Source organism: Eretmochelys imbricata, chromosome 11 (assembly GCF_965152235.1).
Source record: "Eretmochelys imbricata isolate rEreImb1 chromosome 11, rEreImb1.hap1, whole genome shotgun sequence".
In the NCBI taxonomy this organism is placed as follows: Eukaryota; Metazoa; Chordata; order Testudines; family Cheloniidae; genus Eretmochelys; species Eretmochelys imbricata.
In genome coordinates this window covers 53,251,974-53,275,965 of record NC_135582.1, presented here as the reverse complement: position 1 = coordinate 53,275,965, position 23,992 = coordinate 53,251,974, and the positions used below count along the sequence as shown (strand labels likewise).

The window sequence follows — 23,992 nt, the reverse complement described above, 5'->3', positions numbered from 1 at the left end:
TAGCTCTGTAAATTCACTGCCATTAGCTATATGTCAGCTAAAATTCTACATGTATAATAATCCATTTGTAAAATATCCATCCAGAAGAAGAACTCTGTACCATTTAAGCTAGAAAATATAAAAGATGTTGCTGATGATTATCTCACTTCATCCGATGTATTGTACTGCATATATTACATAATATTTCATTCAATTACAGCAGATTAGTTTACTATTTGATATATAACTAGTTTTACCAATATGTATTTTTATTTGATGGTGGCTAGATTTTTTTATGCAACCATTTCTTATAAGCATTTCCTTAATTGTCTTTGACTGCACATGTGCAGTACCATCATTTATAAAAAGGCTCCATAAATTCAGGTTTTGCCATATATCTTTGTTATTTAATTGAACTTACTTCATGCAGATTCATTTACCTGACCATAAAAAACATTCCACTATACCTGCACAATGTTTGACTAAAACCTGTTTACCAATTTAATAATTTCAGTGTTAGGATTTTGTTCCAGTAAGAGCCAGGTGGGAAATGGATTGGTCTTTTTGAAGGAAAATACACAATTTTGAAACAGAAAACAGAACAAAAATTTTTTGAAATGTCTCAGAAAATGAAATTCTGGACAAAAATTAGTACCAGGTCAATTGAAACATTTTGTTTTGACAAAACTGAAATGTTTTGTTCCAATTTTGATTTTTTAAAAAATTTTATATTACATAAATACAAAATAAACCAAAAACTATTTTGTAAAAGGAAAAAAATCAAAACATTTCATTCCAAAAAGCTCAAAACAGAACACCTTCTCCCTACCAAAAAAAAGTCATCAAAGTTGACTCATTTCCACAACATTTCATTGTCCACTAATCAGCATTTTTCAATGGCAAAATATTCTATCGAAAAATTTCCTGACCATCTTCAGTTCTGATATCAAGCCACCCTTGTTTCCTGAAAGGTTTCTGAAGTTAAATTTGATATTATTAATATTTGATCATAGTAGCCCCAAGAGGCCCCAGGCCGGGATCTGAACCCCGTTGTGCTAGGCATTGTACAAATGCATAACAAAGAGATACTTAAAAAGAAAAGGAGTACTTGTGGCACCTTAGAGACTAACCAATTTATTTGAGCATGAGCTTTCGGGAGCTACAGCTCACTTCATCAGATGTATACCGTGGAAACTGCAGCAGACTTTATATATACACAGAGAATATGAAACAATACCTCCTCCCACCCCACTGTCCTGCTGGTAATAGCTTATCTAAAGTAATCGTCAGGTTAGGCCATTTCCAGCACAAATCCAGGTTTTCTCACCCTCCACCCCCCCACACAAATTCACTCTCCTGCTGGTGATAGCCCATCCAAAGTGACAACTCTCTACACAATGTGCATGATAATCAAGTTGGGCCATTTCCTGCACAAATCCAGGTTCTCTCACTCCCTCACCCCCCTCCAAAAACCACCCCCATACACACACAGACTCACTCTCCTGCTGGTAATAGCTGTATACCGTGGAAACTGCAGCAGACTTTATATATACACAGAGAATATGAAACAATACCTCCTCCCACCCCACTGTCCTGCTGGTAATAGCTTATCTAAAGTAATCGTCAGGTTAGGCCATTTAACCTGACGATTACTTTAGATAAGCTATTACCAGCAGGACAGTGGGGTGGGAGGAGGTATTGTTTCATATTCTCTGTGTATATATAAAGTCTGCTGCAGTTTCCACGGTATACATCTGATGAAGTGAGCTGTAGCTCACGAAAGCTCATGCTCAAATAAATTGGTTAGTCTCTAAGGTGCCACAAGTACTCCTTTTCTTTTTGCGAATACAGACTAACACGGCTGTTACTCTGAAACCTGTCATTATGCAAAGAGATACTTGTTGTCCCTTCAGCATCTCCTCAGCACATCTCCTCAGAAATACAGGCTACAACTGGCACATCACACCTGTTTTCTGCTCTCTCCGCTGGCTTTTAATAGAATTTCAAATCAAGCTCAAGGTCTCGTCCTTATCTTCCAAGTGCCCAAAGGCCTGGGCCCAGGATACCTAAAAGACCATCTAATACTCCTGGATGACAACTATAGTTGACAGCTTCACTCCTCTGTCACAATGGCACTCTCAACAATAAGAGAAAAGCTTATCTGTGGAGGAGACAGAACTTTCATGACTGCAGGATGAATTCTTCCACGAATTAAGGAGCATCACAAACCTCAACTCTTTCTGCTTCAAGTGCAATGCACGTTCTTTAACCCTGCCTTCTTTAATACAAACACATAGCAACACAAATATTTGTTTAATAAATAAATAAAAAACACTGCCAAAACAAGACACACTACTGCACACACTTCTTCCTTTAGGGAGAAGATGAAAGAACAATACATGACAGATGTGTAGTCACACTGCTTAACACACTACTGGAAGTCACTCAGATACTATGGTGATGAGTGCAGTACAAAAACCTCTATAGAACAGAATAGTCCTAGATAGCTTACAATTTAGAATTTACACAATCTAAGCCATATACTAGGACCTGACCCAACACTCCTCATTGTTAATGGAAAGGTTCCCACTGACTTCAATGAGCATTGGATCATGCCCTTAATATACAGCTGTATATCTCGTGGTTCCACTGTGACACTTACATGATGCAAATGACTCTTGATTGCCCTGTGTACCTCGGTGAATTTCACCCTATGAGTTTAATCCCGTGAGGTAGAGTACTTTTTCTCCCATCTGCTTAAATAGAAGTTGAGGTTGCTCAGCATTTGGTAGGATTGGACACTAAATGAACAAACTTGCTCCATTTTCAAATTTATTATTTTAAGCATTTTATAAACTATAGTATAGTTCAATATACATCTGAGAGGAAAAAAGCATGTAGTCTTCTATTTTGCTGCTATGAAACTGTGTCCTTACGTCTAACTACTTGTTTTTATGGCTTTATTTTTCTAATGTCAAACTTCTTAAAAAAAAAAAAAAACAACAAAAAACTTGTTTCTTTGCATTCAATTTAACAATCCATAGACAGTCCACAAACTCAGATTTACTCCAGCATTTTTAAACTCACCCTCACCCTACACTTAATCAAGTGCACATACACAGCTGGTTAAAACAAAATTTCTGCCAACAACAGTAACATTCTACTGTGTAACTTTCTAAAGGAATATAACCACCACTATCTCCAAATAGTCCTACTACTAAGAGTTACTTCCAGATTGATCCCATACTGTACATTTTCCTAATTTCTTCATATGTTCAGGAAACTAAATATTATCTTTTTGAGTAAAAACCTGTTTCAAATATTAGCTGTATCTCTTCTCTTTACAAAACTGTTAGACTACTCTGATTCATTATATATCTGAAATGAAGCATATACTACCTTCCCCTTTCTAAGTAACATTTTAAAACCTCTTTGGGAAGAGATAAATCCAGGTGGATTGTTCCTACCCTCTATTGAGAGTAACTGCACTTACTGGTCTCCTAGAGAAATTGTGAGAAAGTGGGAAAGGAGGAAATAGACAAGATGTTTTTCCCCATAGTTTCTTAGCTGGAACATTAGAGTACAATATTTAACTAGATATTCAAATCTCCTGAAATAAAGTTTGCCAGAATAAACAATTCAGTCATGATCTCTGTACCTAACAGCATCAGGCTAACTCACTTGATATAACTGAGAACTTTTGATAGTACATTTAAAAACACTTCAAAAAAATCTAAGTGTTTAAGTGTACTGAGATGAAATGAAATATAATTTATTTTTAGTTCTAGCAGAAAAGATGTCTTCTTTTGTAAAGGAAAAGAACCTTCTTTGCAGATATCTATAAGAAGTCTCAAGGCCACACACAGAACATGTACTATAGACAAATTTTGTATGAGAGCATGGACATTACCACAATATTTCCTATGTTCAGAACGGTACCATAGTAAATATTTACTTTTCAGTGGTACCTGCTGTATCAATGCAACATATTCAATTTGGCTTTGATAAATTTGTGCTATAATTGCAAGGCATACTAAGATGACCACCTAACTTCAGTTTACATTTATCGTGTGTACTTAGAAAGACACACTAGACTTAACTTACAGAAGGTGAAACTGTAATTACACATACATGAACAACTAGATTTAGCTTTAGTAATAGCTGTAAAGTTTGTTATAGATATGCAAAATTCTATTTAAATTGTATTCTAAAGCTCTTACCTCAAAAATTTCAAAGCCATAGATGTCCAGTACTCCCATGACCTTCTTTCTGACTTTTGTTTGTGCCTTTTAAGAGAAGATTGAGTTATTGTTCTGTATATTTAGCATTTGTGGTCAAGATACATTAAATGCGCCTTATAGGCATATTGTTTAGGCTAAAAAGTTAGGTTTGGTTTTCCAAAAATGGTTAATATAAATATTTTCATAAGTTTAAAAATGAAAACAAGCACACAGATTTTATTTGGATACAAATATTCACCTCCAGCACTGGCAGCCCTGCAACCCTGCACTAGTGCATAAGAACAAAAAAGTAAAACAGACCAGTATAGTTTTACTGTCCCCACTCACTTCATCTATTTATATTGATTTCTTTATGGGCATATAAGAAAATTACCTTAATGCTCTCATTGATTCTGGTAACAAGCCAGGAAAACAGTCTACTGTACAGATTCTTAGCCAGAGCATCACGGGCATAATATGCCTAGCCAAAAGAAAGAAAGAAAACATTAGAAATACTGGGCTAATTCTGAACCATGTGCACTATTCCAGTGGTTTAAAAGTGCTATAAAAAGGGTGGAAATGACTTCTAAGGAATATGTTCAGCATGAGAGGGCTACCTGGTCAGAATAAGGCTGCAGGAACAGCTCTACAGTGTTCTCCCTCCCAACCTTTGGCATAGGGACTTGGTAAGGGCTAGAGATGGAGACAGTGTAGCCAGAGCACATTGCATTCTGCTAGTCTCAGCTGGCCAACAGCCCATTACAGTATGTCTTTACCACAATAAAAGACCCACAGCACCACCGCAGCTGGCCCTAGTCAAATGATGTGGCTCAAGCTGTAGGGTTATAAAATTTCAGTGTAGACATTCAAACTCAGGCTGAAGCCCAGGCTTTTAGACCCTATGAAGATGGAGGGTCTCAGAGCCCAGGCTGTCTACACTGCAATTTTTAGACCTGCAGCCTGAGCCCCATGAGGCCAATTCAGCTGACCCAGGCTCAGACTGGGTACCAAAGGGATTTATTCACAATGTAGATATACCTTTAGAGTATGCCTACTCTGCAATGTAAGCCCAGGGTCAGCAGAACCCAAGCTAGCAGACCCTAGGTTTGTTAGCCTAAGGTTTGAGTGTCTACACTCATTTGTAGGTTAGGAATTGTTGAACCCTTGGGTCCCAACCTGTGGTGCTAGTCTAACCACCCATATTACCGACTTCCGAGGGTCCTCCCAAAATGTGGCTGCTCTAGCCCTTTGTTCGTGGAGCCTGTGGGAAAACTTCTTTGTCCTCTGACAATTTGAAAGTTGGCCTGTGGAATTGTGGGATACTTTCAGCAGACTCCCAGAGCACAAGTCCATTGGGGCTGCATTGACACTGCAAACCAACAGGGCTTGAAACCTGGGTCCTGGCTTGACGCAGGCTCAGATGCTCCACATGCGTGGAGTCCTGGGACCAGGGGCCGCTTGATTTGTGTGTAGATGGAAGGGTTAGGCTTGAGCCTGAGTTGAAACCCTGGTCTTACACTACAGTGTAGGCAAATCCAAAGAGGCCTTGCAGCCAGAGTTGCCTTAGGGCTGCTTTCACTTATGCCTGCAGTTTGATAGGCCCAACAGAACCAAGAATTCAAGAGGAGCAAAGTTGGCTTAAAGACATCTTTCCCAACCTGCCCCCTCCCTTACTCCACTGCAGGAACAGAGAACTGAAGCCAGCGGTTAATAGGATTGCCTCGAGTAGTCACATACTTAAGAGATGCCCGAAGGGACCAGAAAAACAGTGGGTCTAATAAAACTTCACATTTCTGTCTTTGATAAAATGACTCTACAATTTATATATCCCCAGTGGGTTCCTCATTCTTTTTGAGGAACAGGCTCCTGGGAACCTTTATAAGAGGTGAAACTTTATGAATCTAGTTATTTGTGGACCAGGGGAATATAGCAGTCCTCACACTAATGTATTCTGAGAAAGCAATAAGAGGAGTTGAGAGAAATAGGAAAACAGATAAGGGATGGCAGAGGGAGAGAGAGGAGGCGGTAAGGAAAGGAGAGAGAGATGGGCAAAAGCAGCAAAGGGAGAAGAGAGGAATGAAAAGCAGTCCTCAATTTGTCTTAAAAACTCCAAAAGCATGGTTGTTTATTGAACATTTTGCAGTCTCCCTTCTTCTATCTGTTTCTGACAGGTTCCTACTTACGTGCTCTTCTCAGATATTTTTTCAGGACCCCATAAGTTAAGTTTCTAGTGGAGGTTCAGGGCAGCAGAAATGCACATTATCAAGCAGACTTGATGATGTTGAATAAAATTAAACAGGAAACAGCGAGGGATGAAATCAGAATTTTTATCACTTAAGTGAATAACACAGAAGATAACAAATTCTCAGGTCAAAATAGAAAAATACACGTATGCTCTATGTGGACAAATTGTCCAGCACATCAATTAGAAGCGTTTGGAGTTTATTAGTTAAAAAAAAAAAAAAAAGGAGAGAGACACATTTCAACCATCAGCCCCATGTAAAGCAGCAACAAAACACGAACAAGGAAGATGAAAACTGTATCAACAGAAAAATACACTACAAGAGGTGAGATAGTCACTGTAACATGCTAGTTAGACCGCATCTGGAATACTGTGCTGTAAGAGGCACAGTGCCACCAGGAGAATACTAGTGCCTTCAGGAGGGTGAAGCATCAGACAACAAGGACTTTACCAGTTCTGAAGAATTTAAGTTATGAAGACAAGTTAGGGAGTTCAGTTTATTCTACTAGAAAAAGAAAGGATCCAAGCTGACTTCACAGAAGGTTTCAAAACTAGTAAAAGCATTCAGAAAGTGATTTTTATCTTTTTTAAAAGCCACCCTCACTCCCTTCCATGTCCACCCATACAGACTGGTTTGGGCTTCTAAAACTAGATAATCTAAAATAAGGAGTAAACAGAGAATGTAAGCAGAACTACTCCAGGACAAGAGAAATAAGAGAAATAAGCGTATGGAATAAGCTATTGGGCAAGTAATTAAAACAGTGTAAGTGATTTCAAGAGACACCTAAATTTGTTGCAGGGGAAGGACTGAAGGTTATGGTGAAAAAGCAGGAAGCTTGGATTAAAATAAACTAAGAATGAGGAGTGGCAAATGCAACCAGACGGCCTTTCCTGTTCCTAAAATATCTTACATTCTTCACGTACAAACTTCCAAGCTGGCTCGCCACCGATATCATTAGCTGAAGCAAGAGGAGAAGGAAGGGAGAGGTGCTAAGAAATTAAGAAAAAAGGAACAATATGAAAAGTTGAATTTATTCATTTTAGCTGAAGAAATGTCAGAACAGCTCAGAGCGCATAAATCCTGTGAAACCAAATGGGCTGTTCAAAATGAAAGATGGTCTGCCACAGCAGGATATTTTAAGTTAACCACATTTCTGCACAAAATGTAGGAAAAGCTTCCTACACCCTTTTCTTGTGGACATGACTCTCATAAAAGCAAAATGTTCATCAAGTGTGTTTGAACATTCAAAATGTGTGTTGAAGGAAAGAAACTGAAAACAGTGATAAGTTTTACTAGTGAAATATTTTATTTGGAAGTGCTTTGTGAGCAGTAACTTTATTTGGTTGCTATGCAGAAAGCACTTATTTAAAATAATTCTTTCCCTTAAATAAAGAATGTTGCCTCAAGCATGTGACATAAAATAGTGTTCAGTTTTCTGGTTAAAAGTAAAATTTTCAAAAGCAACTAAGTGACTGAGAAACCTAAGTCAAGAATTAATGATCTAATGAAGTCACAGGAGCCAAGAGAACAAAAGCTAAAGAGGTGAGAGGGGAAGTGACTTTTTGTCAGACTGTCTGAAGCCATTAATTTGTTTTAATAGCACCATTTAACTTCAATTTCTGAATAACGTTATGGAGAAAGTAAGAGATTCAGCAACTTTTAATTTCCAAGAGATAACAACATACATCCTCTGAGACCCACAAGCAGCAATCCAGAAATTACATTTGATATATCTGAAGTAAAATCAGAACAAAACAACCCCTTAAAATAACCTTTCAGGTCCTTCTGATACATAAAAAAATAAAAACCCACAATCCTTATTATCCTTGTGGAAAAGAAAAATGTTTTACATATTTCACAAAAAAGAAAAATCAATAAGAATCTGCTTTTACCTGAGCTACATTTAGCGTTGTAGAGACTTTTTCTTGCTTGGCTTCAACCGTTCGGAAGCTAAAGGCTCTTTCCAACACTGACTGATCGATCCCTATCAACTCACAAATTTCTTTGAGCTCTATGAAAGCAAAAAGCCAGAGTGTGACTACAATTAACACTTTCATATCACCGTATTTGTATTGGCTAACCTTACCCAACACTACCTCACACAAAAAGTTAATTATCTTCTTTAACTTCGAAGCAGTGGAAAGTTTGTTCAGAATAATTTTTTGTCAAGTTTTGGTTGAGTGTTACCACCACCCCATATAAAGTTGGCTGAAAACCGTAACAAAAAAGATTCCATAAAAATCTTAAGTCTGAAAGCATTTTTCGTTTCATTATACTTCAGTAAGAGGCCATTTTTTTCCCTATCTTCTGTGGAATCTTTTTCCTGAAACAGAACTTTCAAACACACAAAAACAAATATCAACTTTTCAAAATGTACCAATTACAAAAAAAGGTCGAAACAAGTGAATAAGCACCACTTAAGTTACACATTGGCAGTACGAAAGCAAAAAATATTAACTGAAAACATACTGTGGCACAACCAACACGTTATATCTGTTTATAGTAAATCAATTTCTTCCATTTAATATTACAGAAGAAAGCTTTCATAAAATGGAAAATCTAGAAAATGTTCATGAAAAAGACATTTTTGTAAAAAGCCAAATTTTGACTGAAACACTACATATGAGAGATCTGAACCAAATCTATTTACAGATGATGTTCAGAATAAAAAAGGAAGTAATGTACTTTAATTCAGCTACAAGAGCAAGAGTAAATCTTGTGTCTTTACAAGAAACAGAATTTGCAATGAACTATTCAAATATTAGGTTTTTTCTTAACACCAGTGTCATCTTACCGTTTTTATCTTTGATTTTACTTTCATCTAAACCATTTACTCGAGATTCAGGTTTGAATTCAATGTTCCCCAGTTTTAGAACTGCTGCTACCACCTCCAAGATGGACTGTGTTTCATGATCCATAAAGCCAACAATCTGCATGGCATTCTGGAAAAGGGGAAAAAATCATGAGACAAAGATATAAATTTTTAATCAAATAGATCATACTTGCAAAATCCACCATTTATATACAACAGCACAGAAGATAAACATTTTCCAAACATATATAACAAGAATATGAAAAAATTACTGGGCTTGGATAATTACACCACAGGATACGAAGTGAGGTTTGCTAGAATTGTGTAACTCAGTTGGCATAAATGTTAATCTGTCCCTAGTGTCCATACCAGAGCATTGAAGTAATTCATGTTTTTATAAAGATTTTTTTTCCTAACTGCCTATAGACCAATTACTCTAATTTCAGACTCATAACAAATTTGAAAAGCTAAGATAAATGAATAGATCAACAAAACACTGATGGATTAATTTAAATTTAGCAACAGAATAGGAGAAAAATATCACTGGAGTTCACGCTTTTCTTTCTTAAGTGCATATATACAAAACCAAACCATTCTCTATCAAGACTTTGGTTAACCAATGTTACATCTAAAACTCATTGCATACTATACAGCTGCAAGAAAAGTGCATTTAACACTGATTAAGGCCCCAGTCCTGAAAATGGCTCAGCAGAGGTGGATCCCCTCTAGTACAGACCCACTTGCAGAATTGAGGGTTTCGAATTTTGAGTTGTGTGTCTTGGATTAAACTGGATTAATCTTACCCTAACTGTTCTGAAGTTCACTGCATCATCCACTCCATTTACTCGGGCAGAGTCCAAACTCAGGTAGTTATATCTGCTGAAATCCCGTTCAAGTTTAAGTTTGTCTAATGAATTGAATGAAAATAAGATCAGTCAGGTATCCTTATTAATGGCTCTCTTTCACCCTTACGGACAGTATATGAATAACTGCTATTAACAAATAGTTAATATTAAATTGACCTAGTGATCTTTAAATTACAAGCCCTTTAGGGCAAGGATGGTCTCTTTTCTGTGTTCATACAACATCCTGCACAAATGGGGCCCCAATCCTGACCATGACCTTGATTACGACAATGTAAATATTTACTACTACTAACAGTAATAATAATAATAATAATAAATAGTAAGTTAAAAAAATACCTTTCTTCACACAAAACAAAAATATTGGTTGAGAGTGTTTTATTAGGAAAACAAAAAGCAGTAATAATGTCTGATAAACACCAGAGGTGTAGTACTTACTAAGCAGGTCGTCTGATGCACCAGATAATATCTGATAGAAGATATGAAAGTTTCTTTCACCTCTTGGCTGTTTAACAACACGGGACTTCTCTAACAGATCTAAAGACAAAATCGTCAGAGTTAATTTCTGCCACACCATTTTCTCTCTATTTTAACATCATTTTTTAACTGTTTCCTATTAACCCCAGAGCTGATCAAATAATACTTATTGAATAATTTAATAAGGGGCGATATTTCTTAACTAAGTTATTGGCAAAGAATTTCGTTCACTATTTGCCCCGCTCAACCTACAATAAGCTAATGATTTTTATAAATTGCAGCCTTACCAATTAGACATGATGGGCCAGATTTTTAAAGGTATTTAGGTGCCTAGTAGTATTTTCAAAAGCATCTAGGTGCCTAATATCACCCATTGAAATCAATGAGTTTTAGGTGCATAGGTGCTTTTGAAAATCCCACTAGGCATCTAAATACCTTTAAAAACCTGGCCCTATATTTTCAGGCATAAACAGCACTGTGGGGAGTAACCCCATAGTGCTGGAAGAGAAAATAAGGTTTGGGGAGGATTGTTATATGAAGAAAGAGCTTTAAAAGGAGCTGAGGTGTGTTGAGGGTGGAAGCAGCAAAGAGGAACAGAAAATTTTAGAGCGGAACTAAGAAGTGTAACTGGGAATAATGGGATGAAACAGAGTAAGGGGAAATTGGAGATGAATAGTCAGGACACCTTTTATGACAGTGAGGCCTATCAGATTATCCCCCAAGGGACCTGATAAAAAGTCCATCAAATGAGGCATTTAAAACTAGACTGGGAAAAAGCACTCTAAGTTCTATAGGAGCATACACTGCACTGGCAAGTAGTTTGAGAAGGTTATTAGCTCTTTTCCACCAGTGACATCTATGATTCTTGCAATGAGGACAAGAATCTTGCAAGACCGTAGAGCTGGATTGGCTCAGAACAAAGAAGATTCTGGAGAGCTCTATCACACTTACTGCTCAGATGGCAATGCAAATTCAGCTCGTGGTTGAATTGCACTGAGATGGTTTTGGTGGCTTTGGGCTCAGCGCAGCATGAGAATGACGGGAGATGTGAAAAGGGACGTTCCGGATGGTGAGGGCAACATTCAGTGTGGCACAGAGCTGCTCACCGTTTTGTGAGGTTGGAGGCTGAGCTACATCTATTTTTTTTTAAATGTCTTTCATTCCTTGTTTTAGTGGCATACATGAGGGGTCAACACCATTGCCCCAGCCATGCCTTGTGTACAACCCCACCTTTTCCCGGACACGCCCTTTCTAGGTCCCAGGCACCCTCTGGGGTGAAGGTACAGGTGCCAGCACATCACGCCAAGTACAGTGCAGAGAATGTGCTAATGCTGTGCGTGCACCTGCTGAATAGTACATGCCACTCATCAGGTGGGCATGCCCTTTTGCACCATGTTAGTGCGTGAAAGATCAAGCCCTTTAAGAGTACACATCTCAACATGTTAAAAGGAACATGGTTGCTTGCATGCCTAGTCTAAGTCACCCAGTTAATTTACAAACAAAATCCAGACAAAGCTTTGTCATTATTTTTAATTCAGTGTTTAGAGTCACAATTTGAACAGGCCAAAACTTATGTGCAGTTAAAAATTCCAGCTACATTAAAGGCAACATACTCAATTAACATCGAGCATTAGCTTCTTAATACGTTAAGAGTTTCATTAGGCATCTGTGGGAGCTTGATAATCATTGTGTAAAACTAATCAAAACGAAGGTTGGGTATACTTTCTTAATGTCCCTGCAGCAATAAGAAAGAATTACTTAAAGTCACACTCAATCCATGCTGCATGGGTGAAGGTTCCATAAGGCACCAAATACCTAGTCAGCAGCTACTTAAATTTTCTTGTCAAAAACTATCAATGAAGCATCCTGCATCCTGTTCAATGAGTTCTTTAAAAAAAGTTAGACTAAGCTGTCTCTACACTTTCTATCCAGAAAAGGAAGATACAGAAGACAAAGGAAAGTTCTTCAGAAATCACCAAGGTGACCAGATGGCTGACATGGATAAGAGATGGATGTAGACATTCTGGGCCAAATTCTGTCCTGTGTTACCCCATGTAATTCCAAAGCAGTTGCACTGAGACTGCTGGTAGCTGTGATGCTACATTCTAGGAGAGTTTGGTGGACCAGTAATTACAGGTAACACTTCACAGAAGTCAACTATTGGGGTTTTTGAGTTGGATAAAATGAATTTCTCTGCTAAATATCCCCACAGCCTGGCTAATGTGTGGACACTGAGTGCATAATTCAGCTCCTCATCAATTTTCATTTTTACTTTGAAATGCAGCATGAGGAGTTAACAGGCTACCCACTATCAAATTCAGAGCTCTCCTTAACTTCCTAACTGGTTTGAGGACACTTACCTTACTGGAAAGTGACTGTATGTCCCTTGGCACTTAAACATTTATATTCTTATTAATTTTGTGTCTCTAAGAACCATTTGCAGCACTAGTGTTACACAGAAAGATACACAGAAAACTGCTTGGCTCCACTGTAATTTTCTAAGCATACTATGGTAGCAATAAGCCATATCAGTGTACACATTTATTTTGCGCTGAGCTGAGAGGACTCCACCATTGTGTTTTGTGTATGTCCCTGCATGCTGCCAGACAGAGTGCTATGTGGAGAGCATTAGAGTAGGTGCGACTAGAGAATCCAGTACTACATAAATCCTCCAAATCCAACCCTCCCCCACTCTTGGGAGGCTGCTCTAGTGCTACATAGATGACTCCAACCCTTAAACTGGAGTAACAGCTGCAAAGCAGCTACATCTTTCCCCATCCCAGCCTTTGGATGAGAATTCTTCTCTCTTCTGTGTCTGTAATTTCCCACTGCCCAGCTCAGTTAACAGGAGGATTATTTGGCCCTTGGTGTGGTCGCTGAACGGATGAAGACACAAGGACATTCAGAACTCGTGGGAGTACAATAGAACTTATTAATATTTTAGTCAGTTACAAGCACTACTTTGTCTCCATGCTGCCTGTTGTAATTATCACAGTTCAACCCACTTGCAAACACAGCATAAATCGAAGATAATACTTTACTTATTCTATTAATATGCAGCAGGACTAGGAGAAGGGATTAGATTAAAAAGACCATGCTAGCAAATCAAGTCTAAAACACAGGGACATAAAAATTGAATTTACTATTCTAGTCCTCCCACAAAGACATTTTAACATCTCCCACTCCAGCCCATATTAAGCCTCTCACAAATATATCAGGAACAAAGTAAATTACATTGTGCTCAAAATAACCAAGTGCCAAGGTGAAGAATTTAAAGCACCACACAGACCTGGACTGCAATTGGCAAAATCCACAGCAAGCACAGCATTTCAAAGGCTGAAGACCATGGTAAGGAGAATTTCACTAATTTCGGAGGTCTCAGTGGCACAGTTAGGATGATTTCAGTCTTTTTTTTTCAAGCAACGTCTGCATTTTTATAATCTAATAACCCTATAATTTGTCTTCTCTGCTTCCAAATGTGGCTGTATTTCAGCATATTCAGCAACAAGTAGTTTTGCAAAACCTTTTAAAAAACAATTGCTATCCACCGATGCAAACCGCAGTAAAACTTCAGAGTTACGAACACCAGAATTACGAACTGACCAGTCAACTGCACACCTCATTTGGAACCAGAAGTACACAATCAGGCAGCAAAACAAAAAGGAGCAAATACTGTACAGAACAGTACTGTGTTAAATAAACTACTAAAAAATAAAGTGAAAGTTTTTTAAAAGTTGACAAGGTAATGAAACTGTTTCTGTGATTGTTTCATTTAAATTAAGATAGTTAAAAGCAGCATTTTTCTTCTGCACAGTAAAGTTTCAAAGCGGTATTAATAAATTTTTGAAGGAACATTTTGTTCAGAGTTACAAACCTTTCAAAGTTAAGAACACTACTGCATGACTTTAATAAAGACGAAGTGCAATCACTTATCTTATAAACATGTCTCCTGTGGCTTGATCACATATTACAAAATCAAATTACCTATATGGTTTAATACAGCAGGAAACGGATTGTGTGTGTGTCAAGGTTATTAAGTGCAAGAGACTGAACCTGAGGGGTTCTGAACATCCACAACACCTAGCGATGACAGGCTCTAGGTTTTTTGGAATACAGCACACATACAGAAATGTGTCATTTATAATAATTTTAGATGAGCAAAGCTACAATCAATGACAGCACACCTCCTATTTATTTCTACATCTGGTTCAACCCATGTAGTTTATTTCTGGTAATCCATAGCATTTCTGTATGTGTCAAAAATATCTATTGGAATAATATTTAAAAGTGTGGAAGAATTGTCAGAAGTTGGGTTTTAGCACAAACTATCTGAAGCACTGACTTCTGAATGACTAAAGACTGCATTCACGGAAACTTTGAGAAAGGTAAAGGAAAACAATTACATTTTAAAACTAGACTGTGGAATATTTGGAATATAATCAAAACAAACAATACTACAGAACACCATTTTGTAATCTGTCTAAACAATTTAAAAAAGATATCTCCATAGATTTATGACCCAATTATCTAGTTCTGGCAAATCTGAGACTTAACATGCATCTCAGCAATATTTAAAAATCACTTATAAATATGATTTTTAGGCATACATAACTCTTCTATATACCACCCCCAGACCTTCGAATTTTTAAATTATATTGTAGTGCATAAAAACAACTGTAACCATATTTAATCCCTAATTCAGCACAGTTTTTGAGCACATGCTGAAATTTAAACACATTAGTAGCCTAGAACTACTCATGAATTCCAAGTAAGGCATGTGCTTAAATAGCTTGCAGAATCAGGTCCATTCTGCTTTTTTAAGTCATATCTCCCCTAATGGGAAGCTATCCTGTCAAATTAATATTAAGCTTGAGTCAAGAAAGAATCAAGAGTTATCACAGATAAATTAACTGAATAGACACCTTGCTATTGACAACCTAAGATTAAATTTGCATTCGCCGGGATAGAGTAGGACAGAGGTTCTCAACCGGGGTCTGGGGCTCCCTGGGGAGCCATAGGCAGGTTTCAGGAGGTCTGCCAAGCAGGGCTGGCATTAGACTTGCTGGGGCCCAAGGCAGAAAGCCACAGTTCCCCTGCATGGGGCTGACGCCTGGGGCCCCGAGCCCTGCCACCCAGGGCTGAAGCTGAAGCCTGAGCAACTTAGTTTCATGGGGCCCTGGGCAATTGCCCTACTTGCTACCCCTAATGCTGGCCCTGGCTTTTATATGAAGAAAAACAGTTGTTGTGGCACAAGTGGGCCAAGAGTTTTTATAGCATGTGGAGGGGGTGAAGGTTGAGAACCCCTGGAGCAGGGGACAATTTTAGGTTCAGTCTTACTTAATATAGAATCATAAAAATGTATGGCTGGAAGGGACCTCGAGAAGTCATCAAGTCAGCCCCCTGAGCTGCAGCAGGACAAACTAAACCTAGACCATCCCAATAGGTGTTTGCCCAACATATTCTTAAATACCTCCAATGGCAGGGATTTTACATCTTATTCCAGAGCTTAACTACCCTTACAGTTAGAAAGTTTTTCCTAATATCTAATCTAAATCTCCCGTTTTTTCTTCTGCCCCACTAGTAGCTGCAAACCCTTCCAAAAGTGGCTGTATTTTAGAAGCGCTGTTGAAAGTACATAGTTTGTGAAGCACTTTGGGACCTTTTGGGTTGAAAGGCATATTTGTTACTTCAATACAGCTTTAAAAGCTCAGCTACGGAGCTCTGGCAAAATAGGAGACACATGGCTTTTTCTAATTACATGCATGCTTTCAGAGACTTTAATGTAAACAGTTTCCTGAGCATATGTTAAATTAGTTGTGAGAGAGGGATCGATGTCTTAGATTTTTCTTCTGGGGTTTTGTTAAGCAAGGAAGTTAACTAAATTAGTTATCAGATTTCCAAAGTGCAATGTTCACTGCACTGTCTGGATATTTAGTGGAGAAAAGTGTCAGAAAGGTATGATAGTCAGAAAATCAGGTATTTACCATAACAACAGAGCCACAATTTACAATCCTGTTTAAAGCTGAGTTTATGCTCTGCTATTCATTGTCCAAGTGCAGGCCACAATGAGACTGAAAAAAGTGATCCAAATCATCTGTCATATTCTTAGAAAACTCTGTTTTTGGTTGACCTCCCTTTGGCCCTCTGTTTTAGCAGCATTCTAACAAATCACCCCAAAGTACAGATTTAACAGTCAGCATAACCAACACATTTTTCACTAACCCCTGATGACTATAAATCCTGCAGACCAAATTTTCAAAGGAAACACCACATAGGTACATATTTTAGGCAGGCACTGTCATTTTGTTCTATTATTGTACAGTGCCTAGCACAATGGGGTCCCAGTCCACAGCTGGGGCTCCGAGGCACTACAGTAATACAAAAAATTAATAGCAATACCAAATTGCATCCACTTGTTGCAAAAAGTTCACTTCAGCATATTCAGTGTAGGCAATTCTGCACAGAAGTGCTGGCTGTTTATGCATATAGATGCAGGTACAAACAATGTATGAACATTTTGTAAATTTTAGTGCTGTATATAGAAAATACTCACAGTGCACACACATACATTAGGCACATGTATATTTACCGGGTACACACAGTATCCATCAGTGCTTTTGTCTGGATGGAAAAGAATCCAAAGGTTAACACCCATTAAAACTGGTGTTAAGGATAAAACCTCTTCAGAAAGGTCATTACTGTAAATACATATGGCTTAAAAGTCAAATACTTATTGTTGTTTCTCAAGGCACAACATTCCAATATTCATCCAGTAAAAGGCTCCATCTGATATCAGAATGTTATGGAGATAGTGAAAAGATAATTTGTACTTCCTAGTTGACTACGCCTTTAAAAAGTTACAGATATTTAAACTGCTTAAATCAGCAGCTGACCAACCATTTGAATAAAATGGACATTTACTATAAAATGAAATTTTTCAAATCACAGACAACTAGTAATGCTGTACAATACATTTGGCAAGCTATAATATACAAATGAATTTTTCTGGTTTCTGATCAACAGAAACTTTAAGGTTGATAGATGCAGAAATATTTGGTCCTTTCTATTTCTCTAAATGTACAACAAATTGACTTCAGTGTCAAGAAAGGAATGAGGATACATGGCAAAACACCACAAGAGAGGAATAAATGTCACTAGCCTAATCCATTCTAAATTGTCCAGCAGAAGTTATTTTTAGTCCATTCCTTAGCTATGCAGGCCAAATCACAAGACATGTTCCAACCACTAGGCAGCTGAAAATTTTTACAGATAAACTTGCAGCTTCTTGACATGCCATATTTTCCCCCTCCTTGATTCCCTTCTCAGCCATGAGAGAACACAATAATGGCTCTTCAACAGGACCTTCCAATATTAACCCAATATTTGGAACTATGTTCCCTTTAAGTGAAATGAGCCCTCAACACATCAGACTTATTTGGAGTATCTGCAGTCAGTCACAACTAATACACATTTTCAAAAGGAGTTAAAGGCTGTTTACACTAGCTAGTAAGTGGTGTTTGTCATTTTAAAAAAAAATTTTGCTAACAGAATTTCAAGCTTTTTACCTAGTTTAGAAAAGTTTTAACGCTACATATTTACAATCATCAAAAAGCGACTGCAGAAACAAACAAAAAAAACCACCCCAAAATCCATCTAACAATGGAGTTTGAAAAACTTCAGATGTTTAAAACAAGATTTTTAAATGTCTAGTCATAAGAAATGCTAGTAACAGTGCCTTGACCAATTGAAATTCCACAACAACAATCATAATACATAACCAGAGTTCTTTGCTCTTACTGCTGATTCTTCACTGAATACACAATTACATATACCTTTCAAAAGGCAAAAATCAAGTGTTTACACTAGCATAAGATAGTTGCTTTGCTAATCTAAAAATTATTATTTTTACTCATATGTTTCTTTCATATGGTTTCTGAAGGAGGTGAAAATATAGATCTTATTCTTAATTATAGTCATAAGCTGTCATTTGGATTGTAAGTCCTCGTTGATTAAAGTTCTTTTCTAAACCAGGCATTACATCTACTGTATCTAGATTCATAGTTATTTACTAATTTATCATTAAATTAGGGTGAGGTTAGGATACTGTTAGAAAAGACTACCGTCATGTTAAGAAGTGTGAAGGCATTCAGCAGGTGATTCCCTCTACTACTGTCTTTTTTAAATCAGTCAGAAATATTTGTTACTTAGTAACAGATGTTTCTCATTGGCTAACAGGATTTTTTTAAAACATTTTTTCCTAACTTTTTAATACCTCCAGCCTTTAACTCCAAGCTGATTTTTTTTTTTAAATGGACAACAAAGCATTTGAAGAATTTCTGTTACTCATCAGAAAAATTACTCCCAAAACTGTAGCTACCATCTCAGTATTGTTTGTATGTCGCTAAATACATTATAAATCTTAAAAATTCACACTTGAGTAAACTATTCTGGAATAGGATGCCATTAGGGCACGGATTTTAAAACTGAGTATGCAATTAAAAGTGCAAAATGTGTCCAATTTCCATGTACAATTATTGCACCATGAAAACTGAGTATAAATTAGTAATTTTAAAAATGACTATACCTATTCCTAAGAAACAACAGTAGTCTACCTTATGAACACTTTAAATACAGATTTTTTTTTGCATGCTTTACACAGAGAAATAAACAAAAAAAGTGACAGCTTTGGTTTGTTTCATGAAAAGACTGACCATCTAAACGTACATCATTTTCCTTTCACATGGGAATAAATTACACTGCTAGATTCTCCCTGGACTGCCTCAAGAAAGACTACAGAAGGCTGGGGAAGATGCGTAAAGTAATGAAGGCTCATGTGCATCTTCAGTGGGATTCTACCTGTCCCTAGAGAAGGAGAGCAAAGGTGCTACCAGGAGGACTTTGGTATGGTTGACCAAAGCATTCATGGAGAGATGCCTGTTCTCATGGGATGGATTCCATCTGAGTAGGGACAAAAATACACTTCTAGGATGGAGGTTGGCACAACTGATTAAAAGACCTTTAAACTAGGAGTTTGGGGAAGGTTGTTGAGAGATGCACATGTAATCGCCACATCTGATTCTAACACTGAGCAAGAGGAAAATCAAGTAAAAGAGGATACAGGGATAGAAAAAGGAACAGAGGGTAGGAGAACGGACAACATGAGGAAAGACAGCGCCATAACCACTGGCAGTAACAGTCAGGCAGGTGACACTACCTCATCAGGCCAGGAATCTGGGTGAAGCCAAGCAGAAACAACTAAGATGTCTGTACTCCAATGCAAGGAGCCTAGGTAACAAAACAGAGGAACTAGAACTACTGGAGTAGGAAGTAAAACCAGATATTATAGTAATAATGGAAACATGGTGGAATAGTAGTCATGACTGGAATTCAGGTATTGAAGGGCATGTGCTGTTCAGGAAGGTCAGAAATAAAGGTAAAGGTGGTGGAGTAGCATTGTATATTTATGACGAGGTAGACTGCAGAGAAATTTAAGTGAAATAATGCATAAAATGGAATTTGGTTGGACAAAGATCACTTTGGGGAAGAAAGGCAACAGAGGCTCCACTAGTTTAGCGCCTGGGGTCTGCTACAGATCACCAAGAAACAATATGGATATGGATAGAAACTTCTCTAATATTTTTAATGACATAAACACTACTGGGAATTGAGGGATTATGGGAAACTTTAATTTCCCAGATACAGGTTGGAGAACAAGTACTACTAATAGTAGTAGAGCCTAGGGATGTAAATATCGGTTTAAAAAGTTAACCAGTTAAACGATTAAAATTATATCGTTTAACCGGTTAACTGAGGTCACTCCAACGGGCGGGTCCCACTCAGCCCGCTGGGCTCCTGCCCATCCCATCCCCATCTAAGCCAGCTTCTTCTAGTCACCCTTTGATTCAGGTAGCTTCCCCTCCTCCCCCAAAACCCAAAGACAGTGAGGGGAATCTTAAAAGAGACAAAAGCCCTTTTCTTCCTGCCCGTCAAACTCCTACTGCTTTTTAAGCTGCAATGAGCTCTTGCTGACCCCATTCCAACATAATAGGTCACATGCAGGAGTTACAAACAGTTATACCAGTCTCATGAGTGGTCAATATCAGACTCAAAGGTCAGAAGGGATTATCTAGTCTGACCTCCTGCACATTGCAGGCCACAGAACCGCACCGACAGTGGCTACTGTTACAATTAGGACCTCATCTACTTCTCAACCAAAAGATGAGAAATTCCAGCACCACCCATGTACCAAGTTGGGACATTAGTGGTCTGCAGTCACTAAGAAAAGAATGCCACTAAATCACACCATAGCCTCCTTAAGAGTTGCTTACCATCCTGGTTACTCACCTGACTCTACAACATTTGGCTTGTGATCAAGCAAGAAGATACATGGCTACATAAATTGAAAACCATTTACTGTTCTATAGTCTAAGGCCTGGTCTGCACTAAAAAGTTAGGTCGAAGGAAGCCGCCTTAAGTCGACCTGTTAATGTATGTGTCTACATTACTGGGTCCTTTAAGCCAACCTAAGTCGCCTCTAATGTTGACTTCTGTAATCCACCTCTGTGAGAGGCGTAGCACTTAGTTCGATTTTCATGGGTCGACTGCGAGGTAGTGAAGGTGCAGCATTGTGTAATTCAACTTAATTGGCCTCTAGGTGGTGTCCCACAATGCTCATCTGTGACTGCTCTGGAGATCATTCTCAACTCTGCTGCACTGCAGCCAGGTACACAGGAAACAGCCCCGCCCCGAGAACCCTTGAATTACCATTTCCTGTTTGATCAAACATTGGGAGCATGCCAGCTTGAGAACAGCTGATTATGGAGACTACATGCCCCAAATGTGCTCCAGCCTGGTCTGCACAGGAGGTGGTGGATCTCATCGCTGTATGGGGAGAAGAGTCTGTTCAGGCATAGCTCCGATCCAGCAGAAGAAAGGCCGACATCTATGCAAAGATCAATCGTGGAACGGGGGAGAAGGGCTACATGAGGGACATACTGCAGTGCCGTGTGAAAATAGAAGAACTTCACCAAGCGTACCAGAAGGCAAGGGAGGCGAACAATTATTCTGGCGCTGAACCCCACACATGCCGGTTCTACAATGTGCTTCATGCAATTCTTGGGGGTGACCCTACCTGCACCCCCACAAGCAACGTGGACACCTCACAGGTGTGAGAGTCTAGGGACAACAAGGATGACAATATGGTGGATAAGGAAGAGGAGGAGGAGAATGGGAGACAGGCGAGCCGCAGATCCATTCTCCCCGAGAGCCAGGAAATATTTTGAACCCTGGAGGCCTGTGGGTCACAGGACATCACGGAGGCCAACTGCGATGCCGGGGAAGGCATCTCTGGTGAGTATACAGTTACAATCAAAGTCCAGTTAAACTTTAGCATGCACACACATTCGGTGGGATTGCATGTTTACTGTGAAGAAAAAAGCGAGGTGCTGTGGTTTTCTGCTTACAAGAGGCTGCTCCAGCTATGCAGAGGGTGGCCCCGGAAAAGACTGTTTATGTGGACTGGGATAGCCAGGGAATCCTTCAAGGATATCTCTCGGAAACTTTCGTGGAGGTACTCTGCAATCCTTTGCAGAAGGTTTCTGGGCAGGGCATTCTTATTTCTTTCATCATAGTAGGACACTGTCCCACGCAACTCCTGAATTAATTCTGCTGGCATCATTGTGATACACAACATAGCAGCATAAGGACCGGGTCTATACACAGACAACTTTCAGCATCTCCTTCCTTTCCACTTCTGATACCCTCAGAAGACTGATATTACATAGGGTCGCCTAGGAGAAACGGGGGAAGTTTTCATTAAAAGTGCTCTTACACCAAAAAAAAAAAAAGGGCATATAGACCCACCCTACCCCCCACATTCTGGATCACCAAACCACATGGCTGCTAATGTGCCTTTACTGTGCTAAGCATGGGTCAGCAAGTAGTTTAAAGTGGCTGATGTGGGGCCCCAGTCCCCTCATGAGAGATTCCACAATTTGGGAATGAAAACCTTCCCTCCTGCCCCGTTCATAAACGGCTTCCCGTGGTGCTATGGGGAATGTCCATTGTTTGACCAGCTACCTCTGCTCCCGACATGAGCCTCCCGTAAACTTCATTAAAAGTGCAGTCACCCATGACCCGGGCGTGGTGGGCATACTCACCATAGCTAGAGAAGCAAAACAGCACAGTGAATGGTTACGGATTCTGATTATGTTATGGCTTGCACCTAGTGTAATAAGAGTTGTTGGGTTGGTTTTTTTTATGAAATTGGCCTTGCTATGGAAACATTTCATTCATGTACTATGGCTCCTTTATTTTTTCCCATGACTGACAGCTGGAAATGTGTCCTTCGGCGTGTCATCAACACCTGAAAGTAGACTTTTGCTGATTAGGAGGAGTTGCTGATTAGGAGGAGGAGAAAGAGAACATGGGAGAACATGTTCACCAAGATAATGAACGCCTCTGGGACAGCTCACACAATGCTGAGAGCATGGAGGATTTCACTGTCCGAGAAGTTAGACATGGACATGGAGAGCAGGAAAGCTTCCAATGAGCGAGAGCGTGCGGTGCAGGATGAGATGCTTCGGATTATGAGGGACCAAGCAGACATGTTGAGGCATCTGGTTGAACTGCAGGAACAGAAGCAGGTGGGTAGAGTCCCTCTGCAGACCCTGGTGGACAGCCAGCCAGCATTGCCTGGTGCAGAATCACGCTCCCCTAAGTGTTCCATGAGGCATGGATGAAAAGTCCAATATCCCTTTAACTTAACTCAGGGGGTGGGTACAAGGAACAGAAGGTGCCCATTCACAGACCTTTGATGGTCTGGAATGCGTTGTTACATTACACAGCTGAAAATGTTTCTCCCGTTGCAACTTTACAACCCCTTTTCCTCAAGGTTACCTTTTCTTTCTGTTCTCCCTCCTTATTTATGTTTGTCAAATAAAGTAAATGGATTCAAGAAATAAATGTCCTTTATTGAGTAGAAGCAGTGGGCTTGGGCAGGGGTTGGCTTTACAGGGACAGTGATACAAACCAGGTGAAGGTTTGGAAAAGCACAATACAGACAAGCAGCTCACATTACTGCAACTCATTATTGAAACAGCTTTTCAAAGCCTCGCGGATACACAGCACCCCTTGCTGTGCTCTTCTTATTGCCCTGGTGTCTGGCTGCTCAAAAATGGCTGCCATTCGATCGGTCTTAACTGCCCACCCCTGTGGAAAGATTTCCCCCCTGTTTTTCCCCACAGATATTACAGAGCACACAGCAGACAGCTATAACCATGGGGATGTTCTCCTCATTAAGGTCCAACCTTGTTAGTAGACTTCTCCAGCACCCGTTCAAATGACCAAAGGCACATTCAACCACCATTCTGCACTTGGTGAGCCTATAGTTGAACCATT

At 39.1% G+C, this 23,992-nt stretch overlaps 1 protein-coding gene across 4 annotated transcripts in view; it reads right to left on the bottom strand.

The window, feature by feature from the left end:
* The window catches only part of MYO1B (myosin IB), a 149,990-nt gene that overhangs the window by 49,881 nt on the left and 76,117 nt on the right, over positions 1–23,992 (bottom strand). For all 4 annotated transcript variants that reach the window (XM_077829809.1, XM_077829811.1, XM_077829810.1 and 1 more), the window contains exons 7-12: positions 10,556–10,654; positions 10,058–10,161; positions 9,237–9,384; positions 8,335–8,453; positions 4,594–4,680; positions 4,200–4,265 (exon numbers count right to left, since the gene is read on the bottom strand). In XM_077829809.1, the coding sequence (XP_077685935.1) occupies positions 4,200–4,265; positions 4,594–4,680; positions 8,335–8,453; positions 9,237–9,384; positions 10,058–10,161; positions 10,556–10,654 (623 nt within the window). The remainder of the gene's footprint in view (positions 1–4,199; positions 4,266–4,593; positions 4,681–8,334; positions 8,454–9,236; positions 9,385–10,057; positions 10,162–10,555; positions 10,655–23,992) is intronic.